Source organism: Rana temporaria, chromosome 4 (genome assembly GCF_905171775.1).
Source record: "Rana temporaria chromosome 4, aRanTem1.1, whole genome shotgun sequence".
NCBI classification, from domain to species: domain Eukaryota; kingdom Metazoa; phylum Chordata; class Amphibia; order Anura; family Ranidae; genus Rana; species Rana temporaria.
In genome coordinates this window covers 291038066-291058203 of record NC_053492.1, presented here as the reverse complement: position 1 = coordinate 291058203, position 20138 = coordinate 291038066, and the positions used below count along the sequence as shown (strand labels likewise).

Here is a 20138-nt window from a genome sequence, read left to right as displayed (position 1 = left end):
ATATAACAGTGCTTCAAGCAAGTTCACAGTGAAGGTATTTCAATGGAAAGTCCTATTATAACCAATGATGCAACTTTGTAGTGGTGCTCCAAACAAATGCACAGTGACTTGAAATGAACTTTCTATCTTAGCCAAACACCAAGAGCAGAATTACAAAATGATCTCTTGAAGAAATAAAATGTCCTACTGATTCACATGCATTTGATCCCAAAAATTTCTGATGTATGTTGGCGTTTGTCAGCACCAGGAAGTACGATTTATATTTGGGCTCAATGTTCCCTCATTATTCCCTTCCGGTCAAAGGTTTTCTGAATTAATCATGGACAACCTGAAGTATATATGTTAGCAGCCAGCCCTGGCTGGGGGGGGAAGGGTTAAAAAAATTTGACTCAGTTCCCAGGCTTTTGCTTTTGGTGGGCCCACTTGTTATATAAAACAGAGGGTCCAGGAGTCGCCAGCAGCGAGTTTGGGTGATGCTTAGAGAACGAAGTAAAGACACTTGCGAATGCAAGGATGACACTGAAGTTACCGGTAGCCAAAGACAGCATCCAAGTCATGGACAATTACTACATACTCTCACCTCACGCAGGCATGCCTGGGCCACCATTTTAGTTAGATTCGGAAACAGGACGTTTTTCATGTAGTATTGCCATGATGTCTTTCTACAGTAAAGTTATATTAATCATTCTAATCCTGGTCTGAATTTATTCAAAGGGGTGCATGTTGGTTCTGTCGTACTTCAAAGAACCTGGGTCTGTAATTGCACTATGGGGTAAGGAGCAACACTACTACAAGGGTTAACTTGGCAACACAAGTAGAAGAGTAGTGTAGTTCATATGGGTAACCAAGTGAAGGAACAAACTGCAAGCAACCAGTCGCTACGTGTGCTACCTGGTAAGGTGGCAGGTCCTCCCGTAGTGAGGTGGTCAGTGTTCTGGCTCTCTCCCTAGCGGTCTGTCTCCCATGGTAACTGGGAGCAGACTAGCATTACAGAGATCTGTGGTCTAGTCACGTGGTACAGAAAAGAATGTGTTAACAGTGAGAGCATGCATGAAGTCCACTCTACGGTGCCTTAAAATAGTATTCATACCCCTCTAAATTTTCCACATTTTGTCATTTTTCAACCAAAATCTTAAATGTATTTTATGTGATAGACCAACACAAAGTGACACATAATTGTGAAGTGGAAGGAAAATGATAAATGGTTTTCCAAATTTTTAACAATAAATATCTTAAAAAAAAAATTAAAAAAAGGGTTTGTATCCAGCCCCCTTTACTCCGATACCCCTAACTAAAACCTAGTGGGACCAATTGACTTCATAAGTCACCTAATCAGTAAATAGAGTCCACCTGTGTGTAATTTATTCTCCGTATAAATACAGCTCTTCTGTGAAGCCCTCAGAGGTTTGTTAGAGAACCTTATTGAATAAACCGCAACATGAAGGTCAAGGAACACACCAGACAGGTCAGGGATAAAGTTGTGGAGACATTTAAAGTAGGGTTAGGTTATAAAAAAATATCCCAAGCTTTAAACATCTCACGGAGCACTGTTCAATCGATCATATGAAAATGGAAAGAGTATGGCACAACTTTAAACCTAACAAGACATGGCTGTCCACCTAAACTGACAGTCTGTGCAAGGAGAGCATTAATCAGAGAAGCAGCCAAGAGGCCCATGGTAACTCTGAAGGAGCTGCAGAGATCCACAGCTCAAGTGGGAGAATCTGTTTACAGGACAACTATCGGTCGCGCAATCCACTAATCTGGCCTTTGTGGAAGAGTTTCAAGAAGAAAGCCATTGTTGAGAGAAAGCCATAAGATGTCCCATTTGCAGTTTGCGAGAAGCCATGTGGGGGACACAGCAAACATGTGGAAGAAGGTACTGTAGTCAGATGTTACCAAAATTGAACTCTTTGGCCTAATGTGTGGCGGAAAACTAAAACTTGCCATCACCCTGAACACGCCATCCCCTTCATAAAACATGGTGGTGGCAGCAGGAACAGGGAAGCTAGTCAGAGTTGATGGGAAAAATGGATGGAGCGAAATGCAGAACAATCTTAGAAGAAAACCTGTTAGGCCCTGTGCCCACGATCAGTCTAAACCAATGAGAATGGACTGAAGTTCAGTTTCATCGGTTAGCCGATGAAGCTGACTGATGGTCTGATGTGCCTACACACCATCAGTTTAAAAACCGATCGAGTCCAACGCAGTGACGTAAAACACAACGACGTGCTGAAAAAAAACAAGTTCAATGCTTCCAAGCATGCGTCGACTTGATTCTGAGCATGCACGGATTTTGAACCGATGCTTTTACGTACTAACCATCGGTTTTGACCTATCGGTTAGGCGTCCATTAGTGTTGCTCACGAATATTCGTATTGCGAATATTCGGCTCGAATATAGCATATTCGAGTATTCGCGATATATTTCGAATTTCGCGGTGAATATTCGCGATTCCGAATATTCGCATTTTTTTCAATTTTATTTATAAAACAGATCACATCCTATCGACGTCTAAAAGCATTGCTGGTATGATTAGAGACCCTGGGCCGAGTAGCTAAGCTGAGGCGATCCTTTTATGTTGCCGAATATAAAAAAAAAAAAATTGCGAATTTTCGCTAATGCGAATGCGAAAATGATTGCGAATTTTCGATAACTGTGGTAGGAGAACTCTGTCTCTGATGCAAAAGGGGGGGCTTTGTGTATGTTTCTGTTATGAATATTTGTATGTTTGATATTATTTTTTTTTGTAAGAAGGAAAAAATTGCGCATACCTTAAAAAAAGGGGAGAATACAGCAGCAACTCAAAAATGTTATACAACATAAATTAATACAAGACAGAAAATGGAGTCGCTCTACAAGAATAAAAAATATGTCTAGTGACAAGACATGTGGGCAAATTATAAAATAAGCAAGCACAAATAACTTGTGAAATACACAGTGAAACAAATATATAAAGAAATATAGTCCCAATAATAGAAAAATAATCTTTCATAAAAATGTCTTTGATATGTGAAGTGAAAAAAAGTCCAAAGCATGCAGCATGAACGTGTTCAATCTTCAAGGTGTTTGATTGACAAACGGCTGTGACAGATGGATAGAGTAAAGAATCACCACCAATGCAAAACACTTTTTATTTTCTATTGTAAAATATCAAGAATATTCTGAGCCAATCAGAGTGCTCCTTCCGCATTTGCCAAATATTCGCAATTATTTTGTATTGTAAAATATCAAGAATATTCTGAGCCAATCAGAGTGCTCCTTCCGCATTTGCCGAATATTCGCAATTTTTTTGTATTGTAAAATATCAAGAATATTCTGAGCCAATCAGAGTGCTCCTTCCGCATTTGCCGAATATTCGCAATTATTTTGTATTGTAAAATATCAAGAATATTCTGAGCCAATCAGAGTGCTCCTTCCGCATTTGCCGAATATTCGCAATTATTTTGTATTGTAAAATATCACGAATATTCTGAGCCAATCAGAGTGATCCTTCCGCATTTGCCGAATATTCGCAATTATTTTGTATTGTAAAATATCACGAATATTCTGAGCCAATCAGAGTGCTCCTACAGCATTTGTCGAAAATTCGCAATTATTTTCGCATTCGCAATAGCGAAAATTCGCAATCATTTCATTTCGATAAAATATCACGAATATTCGAATTTAGCGAATATATCTCGAATATTCGACTATATATTCGAGATATATCGCGAAATCGAATATGGCGTATTCTGCTCAACACTAGCGTCCATCAGTTCAATTTTAAAGCAAGTTCTACATTTTTGGACCGAAGGATAACAGACTGATGGGGCCCACACACGGTCGGTTTGGACCGATGAAACTGAACTTCAGTCCGTTCTCATCGGTTTAGACTGATCGTTCGTGTACAGGGCCTTAGAGTCTGCAAAAGAATTGAGACTGGGGCGGAGGTTCACCTTCCAGCAGGATAACGACCCTAAACATATAGCCAGAGATACAATAGAAGGGTTTAGATAAAAACATATTCATGTGTTAGAATGGCCCAGTCAAAGTCCAGACCTAAATCCAATTGAGAATCTGTGACAAGACTTGAAAATTGCTGTTCAGATGCTCTCCATCCAATCTTACAGAGCTTAAACTATTTTGCAAGGAAGAATGAGCAAAAATGTATCTCTAGATGTGCAAAGCTGGTAGTGACATGCCCAAAAAGACTTGCAGCGGTAATTGCAGAAAAAGGTGGGTCTATAATATATCGACTCAGGGGGGACGAATACAAATGCATGCCACACTTTTCACAAATTTATTTGTAAAAAGTTTTGAAAACCATTTAGCATTTTCTTTCCACTTCAGAATTATGTGACACTTGGTGTTGATCCATCACATAAATTACATTTACGTTTTTGGCTTTACCATGACAAAATGTGGAAAATGTCAAGGGGTATGAATACTTTAAGGCACTGTATGTGCTCAGTGGGACCCCATTCTGTTACTGGAAGTGAGGTAACAGAGGTACGCTGGAGTGGGTACAGGCTCTGCAGATCTCTCCTAATGCCAACTTACAAGTCGCTTTTTAGAGAAACTCTTCACTTTGTGAAATCTCTAAGTCGGGGAACTGCCTTAATGTTGGATTCTTCACATGACTGCAGTCTCTGCTTAGTCCCGGGCACTGATGAGCGAGAGGGACGATCCACATGCATCACCCACATATTTGGCGCAGTCGGAGAAGGACTTCTCCCGCCAACACACTCTTTCGATCATTATGGGATCTTTCAAGTTCATTCGGAAAGATTTATTACGCCATATGCTTACTGCAGCCAGAAACGTGATAGCATGATAATGGCGTAAGCCAGCTAGTCCCTCTGTGAAAGAATGGGTTTGTAAAAATGAAAGAGATCAATCCACGGAACAATTGATACAAGTGGAAGGGAAATCCTAAGAAAGATCTCCGGGTTCTTTGGCTCCAATGGGTACCCTTCCAAACCTCTGCTGCATTTTTTTTATATCTGATAGTTGGCATTTTTTCTACCACTTCTAAAGCCTTCAAACTAAGCCTGCCTAATCAGGAAAAAAAATGATAGATGTTATTTCCTCCCTTTTTTTTCTTTCCTTTGGTTTTCATCTCTTCTCTTCTCCTATTATTGTTCTATATCCTTTTGCATACAATATATACTATGTAACGACTGTGTAGAGATTACAGGTCACACAAGACATGTATATTGCTCTGCAGGGTGTTCGTCTCCACTCTTATCTCAAATTTCTACATACTATCTTACAACAATCTCTGTATCGACACAATTGCCTGATGTTGTTTAATAATGTCTTAATTATCTCCTTTTTATACTACCCATACCTACATATTCTTATGCTGTTATGTCGGTTGTCATAGCTTCCTATTTGATTTAGATTTTTGAAAAAATAAATAAAACATACATTATACCTAAAAATTTGAAAAAAAAACGGTTCCCCTCGCTTTCTGTTTAAAAGAAAATGCCCAAGCAGTACTAAATCTCCCAAAATGACCCCAATTTGAGCTGATTTTTTTAAAACATGGAGCTTAATAATAGTACACCAATACATTAATACATACATTACATTATGTACAGGTCTTAGGCCAGCCATACGCGGAGCAAATTTCTTTCCTGCAACCACGCAAGCGAATCTGGTTGTACCCAAGTTGATCGATCTATCAACTTGGTACATTCAGCCTGCCCATTAATGGTTCAAATTTCATCAGGTTCCTGATGAACTGGCCGAGATTCAAACCGTCTATAGCTGGCCTTACACAGAGGGATCAGAATGTGATAGGGGTTAATGTACAGGTACCAAACAGCAGGAGGATAGAGATGAAGGGCTTAATGTACAGATATGCAGGATAAGGGAGGTATGGCGTTAATATACAGATCAGAGACAGGATGGGATTGATATACACTGTTGAGGGGTCAATGACATTAAAAGGGATGAATTTTAATATTGCAGGTACTGCTACAAGGTTGAACGTGATTGGTCCCAGTGTTCACATGACATGAAGCCACACTTACTGGCTCCCAACCTTTTGCTTGTGATCCACTGTGTCCAATCACAAGGACACAGGACTGATGTGTGTAGGCATGCTTAGGAGCACAGTTCTGAGAGGATATACTAATATTTCCTTCTGGAACATTGCAGGGTACAGTGGGCTGTCTGTAGGAGGTACGAATGCCTAAAGTGTGTGTAAACCTTGACAGTCTTATTTGATCCCCTTTGATTTGTTAAAAATACTATTAAAGTGTTTTGTTTTATCCTATATCAAGATGCACGTTATAACGCTGCGTTGATTGTGCCTGTATTCTGCTTTTAGTAAACAGTCATGTTGTATTAAAAACAGGAAAATTATGTTTTTTGACTACATTGATCAGATATTTCATACAGGAGTCTTTACTCCTTTAGCAAATCAATCCCAAAAAATAAATGTGTTAAGAATTGTTACCTTTGCAAACACCATTGTAATTTGTACAACAATCTCTTTTTGTTATGCAGTCATCTGAGCATGAGCAATGACTTCCTTCAAGCCGAGTCTCTCCACATCGTGCCTTACTGCATGTCCATTCCTCCTCTGCAAAAAAAAGGAAAACCAATTATTTGCAATTCGTACATCATGCTACTAAATCACCAACAACAGCACACACACAGAGACAAACCTACTTTCAACAAAAGCACAAGACCAACCCATTGTCCATACTGCTACAAAACTAAATTCTTTAAGGCTTCTCCTAGACCCATCCAATAATTGTGATTTTGTGTTGTGAAAGAAGTTTGCCCCCTGCAACAGACATTGAAATTTGTCAAAGCACCTCCATCTTGCAGCACTAGGGTAATTTTTTTGAAACCCAACCACGACACTACCTGTCTGGAACTTGCATGTTCTCCCTGTCCCTGCGTGGGTTTCTTCTGGGTACTTTGGTTTCCTCCAACACACCAAAGACATGCTGGTAGGTTAATTGGCTCCTGTCTAAATTGGCCCTAATATGTGTATGTCTGAATATGCATTAGGAACTTTAGATTGTAAGCTCTTTGAGGGCAGGGATGTGAATGTACAAGAAATATGTAAAGTGCTGCATAAATTGATGGCACTATATAAGTATTTGTAATAAATAAATAAAATAAACATGTTGGAAAATCTATGTGTGTGATAATAAGCTCTTCCGACCCTCACAAATGTTTGTTTTCAATAACCAACTAAGAAATTGACCCTATGGAGGATCAGCTTAAAATAAAAGGTGTTAGTTTTACAACATATGTTAGTTGCTAGTTTAGAGATATGGGGCCAGATCCACAGACGAAGTACGCCGGCGTATCTACTGATACACCGGTGTACTTTCAAATTTCCCGCGTCGTATCGTTGTTTTGAATCCTCAAAACAAGATACGACGGCTTCTGGGTTAGATCCGACAGGTGTACGTCTTCGTACGCCTTCGGATCTAAGATGCAATACTTTGGCGTCCACTGGGTGGCGTTTTCCGTGTCGGGTATGAAAATTAGCAATTTACGACGCTCCACGAACGTACGCGCGGCCGTCGCATTTTCTAACGTCGTCTGTAAATTTCTTGATGACGCATGCGCATTTCATTTGGCGCGGGGACACGCTTCATTTAAATGAAACCCGCCCAATTTCAAATCCGCCGCCAGAAATACACTATGCCGCCGTAACTTACGGCGCAAAATCGCTGAGGATTAGAAAATGCGCCAGGTAAGGTACGGCGGCGTAGTGTATCTCTGATACGCTGCGCCGTTCTACATGTATGTGGATCTGGCCCATGGTTTACCTAGTTAAAGTGGAATTAAGCCCAATTGTTTCTTTAAAATGTTGGATATTGTGGAAAAAAAGATTAAAACCTCTTGGGGTTTTATTGATGTGTCACCTTGATTCTCCTCTCACTTTCTGTGTGATCACACAAACAGGGACACTGATAGCAATAATATATACAGGTATAATCTAATTGCTTTGTCAGAAAGCATTTTCCTCTTGAACAATCAGTTGACATTGTTCCATTTCATGTTTTCCAGGCTTTCCATTTGATTCTTTGATGTAAAATGCCTGTTAACACAACATGTTCTTGTTCTTATGTTCTCAACCTCAAGCTCAAGCTGAAATTTACGTACGTACAGGGAAAACTGGCCTCACAGAAAATTCTTTGCATTCACTGAGAACAATGCAAGGCTTTCTGTGAGTGGTGTCTGTGCTGAGCAAGTGACAGTTGGGGAGATTTACTAAAACTGGTGCACTCAGAATCTGGTGCAGCTGTGCATGGTAGCCAATCAGCTTCTAACTTCAGCTTGTTTAAATTAAACTGGTTGTACACCCTGTACAACCACTTTTACCTACAGGTAAGCCTAGATTAAGGCTTACCTGTAGGTGTTGGAAATATCTCCTAAACCTCTATGGTTTAGGAGATATTTACAATTGAGACGAGCTACGATGTCTAAAGGCGCTTGCGCCAAAGACAACGATGCAGGCGCACTTTAGAAATGGCGATCGTGACGTTTCTAAAGGAAGGTCGTGCCGTGACTGGTGGCTCCCGCGCGCATGGTGGTCCCACAGTTATGACATATGCATACTACATTGGTCCAAGCTAGACCAATGTAACTATGCAAAAAAATCCATACCTGGAGACCATACATTGCATTAAATAACAGGATGACCTATTTATAGGCATAGTACTGGGGATTGTACATGTATTTGTACATGGCACTGCAAGAATGATATGTGGTAAAGGGAATGGAGAGAAAAAATAAATAAATAAAATAAAAAGGTATGCATTTCCCTTTTTGTTCTTTTAATTATAAAGATAATACGGTACTCTGGAGGCCAATGTTAAACGTTGCCTCTTGTAGCAATTGAGCCAGTCTTTTCGAACAAAGCCCCACTGTCATACCAGTAATATTCACCCCTCTCAAAATAGCAGATATGCAATACATTAGTTAGATCTCCAAATATTGTGGTGCCACCAAAATGTTCTTGGTGTTAAATGACTGTGAACATTTTACACCGAACATTAGCAAGCTTGGATCAGCTACCACCATCATGATATCATGGAGACTAGACTAAAAAGTTACTAAATATGAAATTTCTAAACTACTCATAACTCTTAATTAGTGGAAGAGACAAGCAACGTGTTTACATCCTCTAACCTGTTTACATTGTACATTACTAAATTATAGCTACTCTTTGGGTTATGTGTTTGGATGATTACAAATGACAAGTGCTTACTGTGCAACTTGGACTTTACAATGACAAAAACTTTTAAAATACAATTTAAGATTAATAATGAGTCGTTTCACTTCATCTGAAATAAACACTGGAAAAAGTAAAATACTATATGTAACCAATAGTTTCACAATAATAATGATATTAAATGAATTATTAAACTCACTTGGTTTAATGCACAGATCCTCAAAGTCAAAACAGCAGTTCTTTTGTTGTGTACACTGGGAATCACAGTGACAGTCACCATCCCTTACATTTTCTGTATTGTAGCATCTTTGTCTGCATGACACTAAAATAAGAGTCAGGAATATAAGTGGACATCCTCCTTAATTTAAATGTTTTACAAAATAGAATAAACATGCCCTTTGTATTTTCCCTTTTGAAGTTTGCATTTCCTTTCATAACTGCCAAGCAATTGCAGTAAAAAAAAGTTAGACAAGGATCTCGAGAACTGCAGGTTATTGCTTGAAATTCAACTTCATTTATAATTCAGATCCTGTATTGTGCCCCCCTGTTAAACATTGTCTGTCTTACCTAAAAAGACACCTGATTCACATAAACTAGGTTGGATAAAGATGGGTAGCTCATTGACCTCTACATCTAGGGCCAGATTCAGGTAGAAGTGCGGCGGCGTAACGTATCGTAGATACGTTACACCGCCGCAAGTTTTCATCGCAAGTGCCTGATTCACAAAGCACTTGCGATGAAAACTACGCCGGCGGCCTCCGGCGCAAGGCGGGCCAATTCAAATGGGCGTGTACCATTTAAATTAGGCGCGCTCCCGCGCCGGACCTACTCCACATGCTCAGTTTCGCAATTCCCATCGTGCTTTGCGCGCCGTGACGTCATTTTTCGAACGGCGACGCGCGTAGCGTACGTCCGTATTCCCGGACGTGTTACGCAAACGACGTTAAATTTTAAATTTCGACGTGGGAACGACGGCCATACTTTAGACAGCAATACGTTTGCTGACTAAAGTTAGGGCACCCAAAACTACGACTAACTTTGCGACGGGAAACTAGACTAGCGGCGACGTAGGCCGACGTACGCCGTCGTATCCCTTTTGTGAATCTGGCCCCTAGTACCTACAGATGAACAATAGTTCTGAAATGTTAGCTTCAAGACATATCTGACTGTCCTGTTCACACAATTAATCCCATGTGTCCTGTCAGTAAAGACAGTGTACAGTAGGTGAGTTATTACATTCCCTCTGCTCAATGAGAGATCGTATCCTAAAAGAATTATGCAACAACATGCAAAAGTTTCATGTGCGATAGTAAGAGCCCATTCACACAGGGGCAACACGACTTCTAGCACGGTTTTGGGAGACAACTTGGACACGACTTGAGTATGAATCATCAGGCAATTGTTGCTTCAGTTAAGACAGTGATGCGACTTCTGAGGCGACTTCCATTAAAATTAATGGGTACAAGTTGCCTAGAAGTCGGATTGAAGTAGTACAGGAACCTTTTCTGAAGTCGGAGCGACTTCAGTAGTGTACATTAAGACGGCTCCCATTCACTTTCATTCATTTTCTCGACCGCGTGACTAAGGGCAACTTGGGGCGACTTGAAGTCGGATCCCAGGTCGCCCCAGTGTGAACCGGCTCTTAGTGACTCTGGTGTCAAAAACATCACCCCTAGGGTAACCTTAGACAGACCAATTCTCATCCAAGTATTAAACTGAACCATTAAAAGAGGGTAACATTGGACAATTTATGGCTATCCTACGTGGGGCACCTAAAGGTGAATTCAAACGTATACCATATTTAGCTACTATATAGTTCAAATAAAAATGAAGTAGTATCCTGTTATATTAATGAAATTCAGACGTCTGGAGAGGTCTGCACATTGCTTCCCAAGCCTATAGCTCATGAATTTGAGGTTTAGCCCCATGGCTTCTACTTCCATACCTCCTATGTTATTTTTAAAGTACATATCATGGGCTGCCTCACTGAATAATATTGAGGAGAGGGAGTGATGAAAAAATATAACTTTTTTTGCCCTAAGTTTAATTTGCATAAATGAGTAACTTGGGTTTTGAGGCACCCTATGCACTCAGGATAAAGGAACCTGCATATAATTTATTCTACAAGTTTAAGGCTCCATGTACACTGGCTTAAACAAATGTTGCTTCTAGAGGAGTTCAGCATTATACCTGTACAGCAGCTAATGGTATTCATGCACATTAGTACATTTAGAGGCAAAAAAAAACACACACACACCTTCTGTCTTGCATTATTTTAAATCATGCAACGCTCCTAAACGCCTGTACAAAAACTCCCTATATGAGTGTTCTTTTCTGCCCCCAAAACATTTTTTTTTTAATCTTTTTAAAGTATAACTAAAAAGGAAAAAAGTTTTTTTATAGAGGGGAGAAGGATTAGAAAGAGTGTTAGTTTTTATCCCAGTCCCCATTAAATTATTTTCCTGTTATCATTGAAAGTGAAAGTTAACAAAAAATCCCAAATCTTGGGTTGTCCCCAGAAAAGAGGGTATATCTTTCAATGGGGACATTAGATCTGGTGACCTGGGTGTCCCCAAGGAATTCCCTTAATTTGCAGAGATTTCCTCTCACTTCCTGTTTGGCTATGGTACAGGAAGTGAAGGGGAATCTCCCTAATGGGACACAGATTGTGGGAAAAAATTGACAAGGGGTATACAACTCCCTTGCTCTATCCAAGTGTTTTGCCTTTAGTTCTACTTTAAGGCCAGTGTGCATGAACTCTAAATAGTGACCATTATTCTTGGGGCCATCCACATATGGTTATGTTTTGCATGCATGGACAAACAAGCATGATTTTGCTGGAAAGAAGCATCTTCTTGAAATCGTTTTATTTATTTAAAATTTTACTTCTCGGTACATAGCCAATTTAGGTTCTGTACTCACTCTACAAAATATACTATAATTTACATAAATAAAATGAGGACACATTATATCTGTAAGAGATGTGTTTTTCCTTTTTTGAAAGCTAACAGTAGGGAAGTAGTACTAGGCTTCTCCAATATATGGGTGTTTCCTCTCTAGTCAGATTTTTGTGCTGACAAGGAAGTCCATTGTACGAAAGCTGGCACGCAACATAAAACCAGACTGGTATTTCAAGTTTTAACAGCTGTCAAAATGTACATTTTCTCAGTATTGTCTGGCACAGATTAAGGCAGCTTGCTTAAGCAGCTTGGTATGGCTACATAAGTCTCTTCTATAAAGCTGCCCTCTTTCTGTGTACATGCCCATTTTAAAACAGTCATACCCTCCCCATTTTTATTTGCATTCAGTTATCCACAGACAAACAATTTTGGGCTGATAAACAACCCTGGTAAACCCCCATCCTCATTTTTAAGCATTCCCCCAGGCTTTCACTTAAACTTGCACAGGGATTCTCTTCTCTATACTCATTGGTGCTCCTGAGAACCCTTTGGCTTCCCTATCAGCCAACTACACAAAAATATTCCAGATTTGGGAGCTGTGTGTATTTTCCTTGGGGACAGTTTCTGAATAGGGCATTTCATCTGGCTGGGCCCCGAAGAATAGTGTCACATTCTTCACAGGTATACTAGATTTAGCCCCAACATTTGTTACATCAATTTGAGGCAGTACCAATAGAATGGGTATGTCAGGGCCACCATTAGTAATCATAAAACCCTATACAGCCTACCTGATAGAGCCCCCTACACCTGACAGGCCCAGGTTCTGACCCACACCCCCCAGCCACCAAGCAGAGAAGAAGGAGCCAGTGTGCACAGTGGGGAAATTTGGGTGTGGCAACATTGAACTAACAGTACAGAGCACAAGGGTTAAATATGTATACTATACAGAGTGCAGATGTCAGGTGTATAAAGCATACAGAATGCAGGTGTCAGGAACATGTAACATTCAGCCTGCAAAGGTCAGGAGTATGTAATGCAGCCCTCAAAATTTCCACTCGCCTACTAGCATTTGGCGAGTGGATTTAAGCTGGGGGCGAGTGATGACAGGGCTGCATGACCAATCTCCCTTCAATCTGTGCCTACACGTATGCCGCGTACACACCATCACTTTATGTGATGAAAAAAAATGACGTTTTTAAAAACGTCACTTTAATTGACTGTGTGTGGGGGAAAACGTCGTTTTATGTCTTGTAAAAAACGACCAAAAAAAATTGAAGCATGCTTCAATTTTATGTGTCATTTTTCAAAAGTGCACTTTTTACTTCACAGAAATTGACCGTGTGTAGCAAAAAACGTCGTTTTCTAAGACGTTTTTTTCATCCACGCATGCCCAGAAGCTACTTATGAAGCAAGCTTCGATGGTAAAACGTGGTGGAACGTAACCTCACTTTGCAAGATCATTGTGAGAAAACGATGGTGTGTAGGCAACTTCGTCTTTGAAAATTGAAGTTTCAAAAACGTCATTTTTTACTTCACAGAAAGTGTCGTTTTTTTTTCATCACATAAAGTGATGGTGTGTATGCGGCATTAGAGTCCCGATGAGATTGGCGGCCGAAGAGGAAAGGTGCATGCTCGGGAAAAGTAGTCTGTTGAGCCGCGCATAGGCAGAGCAGTACACAGGTGCTCTCCTTACAATTCTCATTAAGCCATGGGACCTAACAGTATGACCTCTCTGAGCCTGCCCCCCTCCCCCGGGCCCGACCAATGTAGCTGGAGAGCAGAAAGTAATGAGTGAGGTGGAGGATTGCAAAAATGACCACTCCGGTGCAGCGCTCACTGAAAGTTGCCCTGACATGAGAGCGGCAGCCTTCTAGTTTGTGCAGTTTTCTTCTCCTTGTGCTCTATGTAAGTGTCCAACAGTTTAGCCTGAGCACTGTGAACAGACTGGTCTCAATGTGTGCTGTGCGCTGTCAGTGTGCGCTGTGCTATGGTGTCAATGGCTGTGCAGTTGTGTGGATCTCAGCGCTGGATTGTACTCCCTCCCGCTGTGCTGCAGCTCCTCTCCTCTCTGCCAGCCTGAATAAAAGGGGGAAGTGGGGACATGCAAGCGTGGAGCCGCACACACAGGCTCCTGATGATGAGATGAATGGGAGAGAGAGAGAGGATGGATGGGAGTTGCAGAGGAGACAGCAAGAGAATGGGGAAGAGACCCAGTTCTAGTGCCCTGTCCCTCTGGTCTGCCCCCAGTGCCCTGTCCCTCTGGTCTGCCCCCAGTGCCATGTTCCTCTGGTCTGCCCCCAGTGCCCTGTCCCTCTGGTCTGCCCCAAGTGCCCTGTCCCTCTGGTCTGCCCCCAGTGCCCTGTCCCTCTGGTCTGCCCCCAGTGCCCTGTCCCATTTTGTTAAAGTTGTTGTTGGTAATATTTAATTTTGTAACTTGATTCTCCATAAAACATTGTCATTCCATGAGATAATCTACAAGGGCGTGTTTACGGGTGCAATTAGGCGCAGGGCAGTGTATGAATTAGGTGGGGTAACTGGTGGCGAGTAACTCTTGAGGCCTGGCTAGTAGCTCAGGACTTGAAATTTTGAGCCCTGATGTAATGTACACAATGTAGGTGTCAGAACTATGTACCATACAGTGTGCAGTAGTTAGGAGTGGGTAATGTACATAGTGCAGGGGTCAGGAGTGGGTAACCTACAGAGTGCAGTGGTCAAGAGTATGCAATGTATAGAGCACAGTAGTCAGAAGAGAGTAACACACAGAGTGCAAGGGTCAGGATTGAGTAACATACAGAGTGCAGGGGTCAGGAGTATGCAATGTACAGAGTGCAGGGGTCAAGAGTAAGTAATGTATAGAGTGCAGGGGTTAGGGGTTTGTAAATTACATAGTTCAGGAATATGTAACGTACATAGTGCAGCCTGCAGAGTGGTTGCTACAGGTTACAACATCTTGCACATTATCAGCATAATCACGTGCAATGCAGCACAGTGGAGTGGGTTTTTAATGGTTAAAACAGGTGGTGAAGGAGTGACGTAATGTCTCCTCACTATCTGTCGAATGCCCTCTGAAAAGCGATCCACCCAGATCACTCTTCAGAGGGTAACACAGGGGCCCATTAGGGGTGCTGGGCGCCGCTCCCCCCTACCCTATTCATGTCTCCAGACCCTTTTGGGTCACCAAGCATATGAATTACAGCGACCAGGGTTTTTTTTTTTTTGGAGCACTGATGAGAGCCATAGGCCTATTGGGCTTCAAAATAGGGTGGACTCGGGACACAGAGCACTGCGTCTGGAGCCCACCCAGGTGTGTTGCAACAGCGAATGAAAATTCGCTGGTGTAACACTGATCGTCCTCCCGGCCCATCGGGAAGCAGGTATGAAACGGTCTGGCGATCCTATTGGACACCTAGTGTCGGGAGGAGGAGAGAGGAAACACCATGGAAGCTGCTCCTGGAGAGGACACCTTTCCCCGAGCCCGCCACGTTCTCACCGCCCGCATCCAAGAGGTAAGGACAGCCGGTGGTGGTGGGGGAGTGTGCAAGTGCTGTGGGGGGGGGGGGGGGTAGTGCCGCTCCACATGTGCCCCCCCCCCCCAAAAAAAAAACCACACCAGCCACCACTGGGATTACATAAATGTAAACTAGCCCTAAGGCAGTTCAGCCAACCGTGGTATCAATAAAATATTCTCAAGGCATCCTTTTATGCTTACTCTAACCCCAAAAACTTTAAATAAGAAGCCATTGGTGGACTGTGACACCATAAATTTGGTGTTGTAATTCCATGATGGTTAGGCAGAGCTAGAAATTCTACAGTCATCTCTAAGGCCTTGTACACACGATAGGATAGCCAGAGGACAACGGTCTGAAGGACCATTGTCATAGGTTAACCGATGAAGCTGACTGATGGTCTGTCATGCCTACACACCATAGGTTAAATAACCAATCGTGTCAGAACACAGTGACGTAAAACACGACGACGTGCTGAAAAAAATGAAGTTCAATGCTTCCAAGCATGCGTTGACTTGATTCTGAGCATGCACAGGTTTTTAACCGATGCTTTTGCATACTCACGATCGGTTTTGACCTATTGGTTAGGCATCCATCGGTTAAATTTTAAAGCAAGTTCCTATTTTTTTAACCAAAGTTTAAGTAACCTATGGGGCCCACACACGATCGTTTTTGACCGATGAAAACGGTCATTCAGACCGTTGTCTCCTGGCTATCCTATCGTGTGTACGAGGCCTAAGAGGTACAAGTAAGCAGCATACAATTCGACTTGCAATCAAACATTTAAAGTTAAAAAAGTCTTAAATGGCATTGAGCTTTAATTTATCCAGACTGTAAGGATAGATGCATTTTCGGGATAACTGTCCATGTTAGAATCTGCATATTGCAGACGAAATGAAAAATACTTTTAGAATTTATATTTTAAAATTGTCAAAGTTTAAATAATAAGAGCAGCAAGGTCAATCATTAAAATAATGCTAGCAACAGAATAAAGCTGTGCTACATAAAATATTATATATTAATTTCACAGAGCTTAGTTAGAACAAGAGCAGTCAGGTTTTGTACTCTTCTACTGATCACAACTGTATGCTCTTGTCAAAGGTTGGCAAAGGTTTCTAAATTACTTTTTAATTTCTACAATACAAAACTTTAAAAAAATTGTTATTAGAGCACATCCATTTGTCACAGTGTAGTCTGTGAACCCTTTGATTTAGCTTTCCCTGCGTTTCTTATCTACTTTGGATGTTCAAAGTCACTGGCTTTGTGAAATTGTTATGTGTAGTCATTTTCAAGCATAATAGGAAAGAGAGGACAAAAGGGGTAAAGGAGGTTACGCCGGTAAAGGAACTCCCTGATAAAGGAACTCAGTGAACCAAAGTCGAGCGTTGTGTCAGTCTTTATCATAATAAAAAACAATATGACAGAATTAACCAAATCGGGTGGAGCTTGAAAAGAAACCCAGTGAACCTTAAAATCAGCCGTCAGTCTCATGCATATTTATCTGAAGTAAAGGAGGTGTAGAAAACCTAGTGAACCTAGATAAAAAGTGGAAAACCAAAAGGGAGGTGAAGTATGTGAAGATGCTTCAAGAACTTACGATAAGAACGTCTGAACAGTTGTCCTATAGTGTGTTTTTTTTATGTCAAATGTCAGTAGTTGTAGTGTGTCGATAGTTTACATAAGATTGCCAGGCCTTACTATTGTGCAGCAAATTCATCCAAGGACTATTAGTTAAAGCACACACAGATACAGTACAGCAAGGATAAAATCACTTTGCAACCCTAGATAACCAACATCATATAAAACCTTCACATATAGGACATACATGATGGTCTGTCAGGTTCTTTTGTGTCCTTTTTCAATCCTAGGCCAAGTCCTAATCCAAGTGACATAACCACCAACGCAACAAGGAGAACCTGTAAGAGAATACAGTATAAAATGTCTAAAAATAACTTCATAACATTGACTTCATGCTAAACTTCCATGAATCTAATATAAGTATACTTGCAAGAATTGTGACAGACTCCAGGCTTATTTAGCCACATGAGAACTTCAGGTTCGAATAAAACCCATAAATGTTTAGACTAGTTTCAGAAATGACTCAGTTTTAGATATGTGGGATTCATTACATTTCCGTAGAAATTCGGAAAAAGTTTTCATTATGCGAAGCTTGAGATGTACCCGAATATTTTAATCACAATAGTAATGAATTTCAACAAATCCCCCCAAAAATTATAATGAAAACAACTAATGAATTTGTATTAATTTGTTTCATTCGGATGACAGGATGCAATAGTTTGAGCCTTTTGGTAATGTTTAAAGCATCTGAAATAACATAACGACATAATGAATGATCCAAATTGATTTGGATATATTTGTTTATATTCTAGTGAGCGTAACATGAATTCTAAAAGATGAACGAAATAATACATATGAAACGAAAACATATTGCAATAAAAAGGGGGCTAAGCTTGGATGAATTGATCTGAGGCTGTTTTTACCTGTTAACCCCTAAGACCCGGCAGGATGTGCGGTTCCTACAACTGCAGCGTTCTTTGAGTCTGGACAAACCTTTACCCAGCCTGCACCCTCACTAGTCAACGGCATCCAGTTCATTGGACCTTTTTAGCCCAAAAGGGGACCACTAAGCATTTATCGTGGGTTATTTTGCAATAAATAGTTACAGTAAGTTATAAAAGTGAAATAAGCCAATTCCTACTTATTGTGTTTTGGTTGGATGGAGGTGGATCCATCAGAATCTCTGAATCCAAATCTTCAGAAATAACTTACAAAAATTTGGAACAACGAATATACAAAATGAATCCGAATATACAAAACGAATTCTGAAAACGAATCATTCCAACATAACAAATATGATGAAACAAAATGATTTACTTAAAGCGGGAGTTCACCCATAAAAAATTTTTTACCCGTAGATTGATGCTCATATTGTCTAGGGGAATCGGCTAGTTGTTTTAAAATCCGAGCAGTACTTACCGTTGTAGAGAGCGATCTTCTCCGCCGCTTCCGGGTATGGGTCTTCGGGAGTGGGCGTTCCTTCTTGATTGACAGTCTTCCGACAGGCTTCCGATGGTCGCATCCATCGCGTCACGAGTAGCCGAAAGAAGCCGACCGTCGCTCTATACTGCGCCTGCGCACCGACGTTCGGCTACTTTCGGAAAATTGTGACGCGATGGATGCGACCGTCGGAAGCCTGTCGGAAGACTGTCAATCAAAATAGGAACGCCCAGTCACGCAGCCCATACCCGGAAGCGGCGGAGAAGATCGCTCTCTACCACGGTAAGTACAGCTTTGATTTTAAAACAACTAGCCGATTCCCCTAGACAAAATTAGCAGGAATCTAAGGGTAAAAAATGTTATTTCCGGGTGAACCTCCACTTTAACAACTAAATCCGAAACAAACATTTCTTTTTTTTAAATTCAATACTTTTTTTTATTGTTTCCATACATATATAGCAGAGAAAGAAAAAATACAAATCCATATTCTATATTCAGTGCATTATATGTGCATACAAAAAATTAATTGCATAGGTTAAAAATTTCCTTCAATCCCATTCCCAACCCTCCCTCCCTCCCTCCTATCTTACTTTTAAAGTGCATACACGTTTTTTGGTTCTGTTCCTTTCCTTAGATTATTCTTTACCTAACTTTCCCTGATTAAAGTGAGCGGCCTATTTTACATAACCAGTGCTCCCATATTGCATTACATTTTTTGAGGTTACCCCTTCTAATCCATGTTCCCCTTTCCTTCCCAATTGTGCTGTTTATTACGTTAAACCATTCCTCTACTGTGGGTGGATTTTGTGCTTGCCATTTTAGTGCGATCAATTTCCTCGCCTGAAACAGGCATCTTATAGCTGCTACTAATATATCCCTCTGCCCCATTCTCTCTTCAATGCATCCTAATAGACAAACCCTGGCTTCAAGTTCCAGAGTGGTTCCAAAGGTTGCATTTATAATGTCCAGAATCTTAGCCCAATATCTATGCAGTTTTGGGCATTTCCACATCATGTGGATGAGGTCCCCTGTATTTTGACATCTGGGACATTTGTCATCTGACTTCCATCCAAATCCATATAATTTCTTGGGGGTATAGTAGACCCTGTGGAGGAGAAACAAGTGAGAAACCCGTTGTGAGGGGCAGGGCCGTCTTTAATATGGTTTGGGCCCAGGGCAAACATTTTTTTGGGGCCCCCCTCCAGCTTATTTTGGGCCTGGCTGGTTCACATGTATGTTTTGGGTGGTCCTCATTTGTGCAGGTACAGCAGCCCATTGATTTGAATGGGCTGCCATGCCTTTGTTTCCTGCAGAAAAAAGGTGCATTCAGCATTTTAAAAATACAGTTGCCTTGAAATCCATTCTGCTTTTGCACCATGCTACTTACCTGCAGTTCTTGCACACACAAACGCACTGTGTTTTTAAAAGCGTGACCTAAACGTCTAAAAATGCAGCAAGTTTGACAGTGCGGGAACTGCAGATAAGTCACAGCAGACAGCAGAATGGACAGACAGTGCTGTA

The 20138-nt window shown here is 41.0% G+C and overlaps 1 protein-coding gene across 2 annotated transcripts in view; it reads right to left on the bottom strand.

Annotated features, from left to right (window-relative positions):
- Positions 1 to 20138, bottom strand: part of ENPP3 (ectonucleotide pyrophosphatase/phosphodiesterase 3) — a 144726-nt gene that overhangs the window by 111148 nt on the left and 13440 nt on the right. For both annotated transcript variants that reach the window (XM_040350439.1, XM_040350440.1), the window contains exons 2-4: positions 17425 to 17515; positions 9393 to 9515; positions 6449 to 6574 (exon numbers count right to left, since the gene is read on the bottom strand). In XM_040350439.1, coding sequence (XP_040206373.1) covers positions 6449 to 6574; positions 9393 to 9515; positions 17425 to 17515 — 340 coding nt within the window. The remainder of the gene's footprint in view (positions 1 to 6448; positions 6575 to 9392; positions 9516 to 17424; positions 17516 to 20138) is intronic.